The sequence below is a fragment of the Anarrhichthys ocellatus genome, unplaced genomic scaffold (genome assembly GCF_004355925.1).
Source record: "Anarrhichthys ocellatus isolate YVR2014 unplaced genomic scaffold, GSC_Weel_1.0 scaffold25, whole genome shotgun sequence".
Classification (NCBI taxonomy): domain Eukaryota; kingdom Metazoa; phylum Chordata; class Actinopteri; order Perciformes; family Anarhichadidae; genus Anarrhichthys; species Anarrhichthys ocellatus.
Window position 1 is genome coordinate 1,391,037 of NW_022280055.1, and position 6,389 is coordinate 1,397,425.

General features: G+C 41.5%; 1 protein-coding gene across 24 annotated transcripts in view; it reads right to left on the reverse strand.

The window, feature by feature from the left end:
• Nucleotides 1-6,389, reverse strand: part of ptprk (protein tyrosine phosphatase receptor type K) — a 63,186-nt gene that overhangs the window by 9,322 nt on the left and 47,475 nt on the right. For 6 of the 24 annotated variants that reach the window (XM_031861473.1, XM_031861478.1, XM_031861476.1 and 3 more), the window contains 7 exons: nucleotides 5,941-6,101; nucleotides 5,283-5,318; nucleotides 3,213-3,224; nucleotides 2,754-2,941; nucleotides 2,122-2,221; nucleotides 1,725-1,870; nucleotides 373-390 (listed from right to left, as the gene is read on the reverse strand). In XM_031861473.1, the coding sequence (XP_031717333.1) occupies nucleotides 373-390; nucleotides 1,725-1,870; nucleotides 2,122-2,221; nucleotides 2,754-2,941; nucleotides 3,213-3,224; nucleotides 5,283-5,318; nucleotides 5,941-6,101 (661 nt within the window). The remainder of the gene's footprint in view (nucleotides 1-372; nucleotides 391-1,724; nucleotides 1,871-2,121; nucleotides 2,222-2,753; nucleotides 2,942-3,212; nucleotides 3,225-5,282; nucleotides 5,319-5,940; nucleotides 6,102-6,389) is intronic. The other 18 variants (XM_031861486.1, XM_031861483.1, XM_031861494.1 and 15 more) reach the window with 11 other exon arrangements.

A 6,389-nucleotide genomic window follows, 5' to 3' on the forward strand; every position in this document is an offset into this window, starting at 1 on the left:
GGAAGAACGTTTACTCTCAGTACTTCTACCTGTCATTTCCGAATGATCAAAAATGGCAAAATGAGGCTCAAAGTGAGGCCCTGCCGAAATCTACAGACAGGTACAAAAAGCTTTGACAACCACTGATTGAGATTTCCTGATAGCAATAACACAAAAAGGTACCGCGCATAAGTAAAATGAACGGCACATAGTGGGATTTAAGCAAGACTGGTGGGAGGGCAAGATGGTGTGAAATCTTCCATGCGGCAGAGGCCCCAGCAACTCAAAGTGTGCGGACAACGTGACCCGATGCACGTAACGACGAGTGCAAGAACGGATGTGCATTGTTAACGGTTGAGGGGCGTGAATGAAGGAATCCACAGTGATACTTACATCCCTGTACAGCCAAATCTACAGCCCAAGCCACAGGCAGAAAGAACAAGTGGAAGAAAGAAAGGCAGAAAGAAAGAAAGCACAACAATGTCAGTGAGTGTCAATCAGAAAAAGAAAAGTTGTACTGATATAATGGAAGTTTGAACAAGACATGCAGAAAAAAAAAAAAAAATATGATCAAAAATTGTGAATTAGACTGAATAGAGAGGACACTTCCTGATGGCGTTTGAGATTCTTACAGCAAAAAGCATTTGTAAACAACAAGTTGGTTGTTTACAATCTCATTTTTGAGTACACTCCAAATGACATGACAGCCATAACCGCAGCTGTACCGACAAAGATAAGCTGGATACACCAGGGAGTGTCCACTCTATTCACCCTAGTTCTAGTTTAATGTAGGTGGTAGCGTGCATGTGATAGTTTCAATGGAAAGTAGTGATATTATGGAAAAGCATGTCATAAGCAGTATTAGCATTTTAAATGTGAGAGACTAACATGCAGATGATTGTTGTAAAGGTGACAGCAGAGTGGAGAGGTGGAGATGGGAAAGGGTGGAGTTCTGTAGTGATAGGTGAATGGACGGAGAAACGATAGATAAAATGGATAAAAAAAGGATGGATGGACCTGAAGTGTAAAAACTGTCTTTTCAGTTTCTCTCGTAGAAGAACGGACACTGCATAAAGAAGAAACAACTCAGGCTCTGTAGAGGCTTAAAGTAGATTTTTCATGCTATACTGTCATCAGTGGATGAGCTAGTAAAAAGTTAAATAGACTGAAGGCTGAATGCAGTGGCTTAAAGATAATACTCTCATCCCCTTCTTGCGGAGAGTAAGATGAGAAGATTGATACCACTCTCATGTCTGTGCAATACATATGAAGCTAGCAACAGCAGCTGTTTAGCTTAGCTTAGCTTAGCTTAGCGTAAAGACTGAAAACAGGTGGAAGCAGCTCGGCTAGCTCCAACACATGCTGTTATGTACTTGACTATTTCTTAGCTCACGGCTTCCTGGAGTCACACTTTGTGTCAACTCTCTCAACAATTCTCTTTGTTCAGCTGTTGATGTTAAATGGTTGTCCCACTGTAAAAATGAGTCCAACTAAATCCAAATAACAACTAAAATCGACAGTTTTATCCCATGTAACTCATATAGACTAAACTGTAATTTAAATGAGCTGCATCAGGATGCTATGATAACTTTAGAATGCACATGCATGGAGAGACAGCAGACAGAACGGACATCTGGGAAAGACACATGTAGTGTATGTATGATGTGTTTTCGGGGTGGCGGGATGCGTAAAATGGCACGATGGATGACTAGTAGACGCAATAAAGGTATAGAGGCCTGACATACGAGCGAGGGAGTGTGGTTTCGTTGGTTTCGTTGGGAGCCAATAGTAGCATTCGATGCGTTTCCACTTACATCGATGTAGTTGGCGTTGATGTAGTCGGAGGAGGGGTCGTCTTCTATGGGCTGGAGAATAACCCTTGAATGGTCATCTAAAGAGAGACGCAAGAGGACAAGGGTTGGAGAGAGCAATCACAAAGAGATGAAAAACAAAGAGACAGTGAGATAAAGAGGAAGACACATAGAAATAAAATGTTTCTTTCAGGACATATGGCTATTTTATGTCAAAAGGCACATGTATTGAAGTATTTGTTCTCTACTTCCCCCCTCCTTTCCCTTTTCTTCTTCTTGTAAAGCACATTGCAGCTTGTGTTGTGAACATACATGACTAAAGCTTGCTTACATGCTATAATGTTCCCATAGCGGTTCTTGGTGCGGTTCTGCTCCTTCTTAGCCACGTCCCAGGAGGCCGACTGGCCCTCGAAGAAGCTCTGTATCACCAACAACAGACAAAAATATACAAAAGGAAATTACACGTCATGGATCCAAGCATATCATTCCCACTGGAGGACTCCGAGCAGGAAGAAGTACTTGAGTGACTATTCCATGGGTACACCAATGGTGACATAATGCTTATTAGATACACAAGAAAAGGAAATAAAACACGGTTTGTAGCACTTTGACTGTTTAGTCGATAATACTCTCAAATAAAGAGTAATAGCTCAACCGTAATAGTCATTTCATCATTTTAATGTAAAGCCAAAACATCAAATGAAGCATCATTGACTTTCTTTATAAGCTTTGTGTTTTTCTCTACATTAAAAATGTACATTTCACATATCGTAATGTATGAACCGTCTCGTCCTCCGATATAGAATCTGAAATACCCCTATCTGGGTTATACTTAAGGTAATAACAGTACTTCTAAAAACAACATTAACATGACTGCTTTACATGAACAGTTGTTGCCACTTTAACCAGTCAGGCAACTAATACAACTGTTATTGCTACTAGTACTGTTTATTATAATCTTACTTCATACTCCTCCTTAAAGCCGTAGCTGTCAGAGGTTTTCATGAGGTTGATGTGCTGCAGGAGGTCGGCCACTCTGATGGCGGGGTGGAGCTGTCCCGTCTGATAAGGAGACTCGGTTCCTTCACAGTGATACCGAGGAACGTCCAGGAGCCGGCTGTTCTCCGCTCCAGAGGCACTGTGGTTCTCATCTACAACAAGAGGGGAAATTACTCGTCACTTAAATTGCAAACCTACCAAAATTTGAGCTGCATTTATCGGTGCTTCCCCTGTTTTATACCGTCTAGTGTACAAAACACGTATCAAACAGATCCACTGTATTTAATCAGGTCTGTGGGATGAATCGTGCAGTAAAAAGCTTTATAAGTTAAGGTAGGTTGGATTTACATTCACTGATATTGAACACATTACTTGTATCTATATAAACCAAACCAAAAGTCACTTTTCTCTGTCTAAACTCACCTGTGATTGGAACTACATGTTAAAGCAGCAGGAAAAGAGAAGAGCAAAAGGTTCAGTCAGACGGCTGAATGGAAGGATTCGTTTGTTAGTATTTGTTAGTAAGACTCTAAAACATGAAGTACAGGTTACTGTGGAACCTTTGATCGGTGTACATGGACCCCAAAGGGCCATAAATAATGGATGATGAAAAACATTGATGATCTCACAAAACAATGGAGCGTGGCCAAAAAACACGAATTGAATTAACACTTGACTAAAACACACCTTTGGCAACATGAAAGACACTAAGAAGCAGGACACAACAACTTAAAATGAGCTGTTAAGTCTACTGCAACGTCCTATTTATAACTTTGTCGCTTCATTCATATTTCACTATGCTATCCCAAGCTCTCTACACCTTCCATACCATTATAATTGTAAAAGTAGGTGGTTTTATTCAATAATAATAAATTTCCCAACATTAAGACGTTTCAGCATCTGTTGTATTAGGAATGAAACAATACATTGAAACCACAGACGAGCAAGCGTCTGCTCTGTAGCGTGGAACTGTTGCCGGTTTAATTATCACTCGTGAGTATGGCATGATATAATGAACTTTGCATTTTGGGAGCTCGGAAGTTGAAAAAGCAGTATCGAGGCAGGTAATTATGGGGTCAAATTGTTACAGAACTTCCAGGTGAGCGGGGGATAACGTGAGTTGACGGCAGTACGCACTGACTGACAGCTCGTATAATGGAGTAGCTCGGGGCTGCAGAACAACCGAGTGATTTCATCTCCACCGCTGTTTGTTAACTGACACTGTTTATTTCGTCCAGCTGATGCGTGTGTGTGCTCTGAGGACATGTTAGCTCATTACTGATCGTTAAAGGTTTGCTGAGCCCTCGTCAGGCCAATTAACAGTAAACTTGACCCGACACTGCCTGTTCATTTGCTACTCCTTCCCAGTCTGTGATGTGATTGGCCAAGACAGATTAATAACTGCAGCCTTCGCTCTCAATCAAAGGCTATGGATCAGTTGGTTAACACAGTTTGGTGGCAGCGTGGATTGTGGAGCCCTGAAGGGTTTGTTAGAACTCTGCATGATGCTGCAGCGTCAAAACTAGACTAAACTAAAGATAAACACATTGCAGTGCAACATTGGAGCTGGAGGAGCATCCAACTTGGCAAAAACTAGAGCTTTCACACTTCAGCCTAGGGAATAGCACCAGATGGTAGATACTCAAGCAGACTTTGAGATCCAGTTTATAGAAAAAGCTCTGCCAAGCACATGGGCCTGTAGGCACTAAGTTATTCACTGTCACTTGATGTCGCAGATTTAATCTGCGGTCGTTTTGAGCTGGCAATGTGACAAATTGTCGTCCTCCTTTTAAGCATCGGTTTCTGTCGTTTTTCGGGGACAGGAAATGGCACGCCTTAAAACAACTCCAAACTGTGTAAATAATGAGGTCTCTGAGGGAGAATGATGGTAATTACTGTGAATATCAATAACTCTCAGTAGGAAACAGAAACCATGGCTTGGATTGGGAGTGATTGAACCTGGGGATAACACAGTACGACAGATGAAGTGCTTGGCTGTTGGAGTTTTTAGTACCGGCAATGTTTTACACAGAGTGTTGGCACTAGGTGGCAAAAAAAAAAGATAAAAGATGAACACACGGTTTTGCCATCCGCATGTATTCTAATCCATTACAAATCATTCGATTGCCTTTGAACCAAATCCAAACATCCATTTTGTAATTTTGTTGTGTTTCCGTTTAATTTCAGTTCATGTCTGTGGCAATACTAGAGATCTGAGTTAGCACTTCTAAAATGTGGATGAGACAGAATTGTGGTGCTAAAACTTCAGTCAAGCCAAACTATTCACCCACAAAAACGTACTTGACAGAGATCAAAGTACATAACACAGGATGCAGGATGTAATGGAGGCTTTGACGTCGTCTGAGGACACTAAATTGGGACCTATGTAGTGATGAACAATGAGGGGGCTACAAGGATTTAAGATGAGGATGGGTGATCACTAAAGGGAGCTGGTGGTAAATGGGACATATCCATCCATGCCAGGAGTCTCACCTAGCACAGCTGTTGGAACCAGGGGATCGTTGGGCACTGTGGGAGGAAACACGGTGAGGAAATGTCCTAAATTTCAGTGTTACTCAAACGTACACGAGGACCTTAAAGTGAGCATTCAAAGAGGATATCTTTGTGTGGCCACGGATATAAATATGAGGATCATTTATCTACGACAGAACCATCCCATAATTTGTGCTTTGCTCGACATGCTCGATGTGCTTTGGTAAAGCCATGAATTAGACAGAAATTATTTATTAGCAATTCTTTCGTTCACACATCAGACATAAACATACGTGAACTTTCTACACTGTCAATGGGTTTTTTTAAATTGTAAAACTGATACGGTTGAATCAATTCTTGAGTTGTTTCAACAGATGAAATTATTAGGTGATTAGGACACTGATTGGTAACTGTTAATCATCATCGATTAATCGTTTCAGGCATTTCCCAGGCAAAATCAGATCTAAATCAAAGTCTCATCAGTGAGAATAGAAGAGAGGAAAGATGAAAATAAGTCGGCGTGTTAGAATGTAAAAGGATAAAACTGAATATTAGATTTGTTGAGACTTGTTGAGTTGTGTTTCGACGGTAGTCCACGGTTAATACTAATGTTTATGCTAAATAATAACAATAATAACGGTCTTGTTCGTGAACCTACATCTGTTGTTGTAGTTGTGAGAGTCCATGAATGTCACGGCCATGGGATCTTCTCCATGCAGAGCACTCTGGTCAGCATAGCTGCGATCCATGGCATTCACCATGTGAGTCATTTCCTGCCGCGTCGTTCCGATGGCGTCTTTGCGCTTTTTTGCCAGTTTCCTGTCAGGGGCAGAGACAGACACAGTCAGGCATTCTATAAACAAATACACAAACATCAGCTAGCCTGCAGACCACCGCCATGTCAGGAATAGTCTCAAAGTATACTCTGATTTTGTATGACGTAGGTGGTATCATGTCATTTTTTGGAAACAAAAAGCACGGCTATGGGCTGCAGGCTGCTGATTCAAGATGCCGAGTTTAGATCCAACAAGGAAGTGAAAAGAAGAAAGGTGGGGAGAAGAGAATAAGAGAGGAAGAGAAGAGGAGAGAACAGGCAAGGGCGGGGGG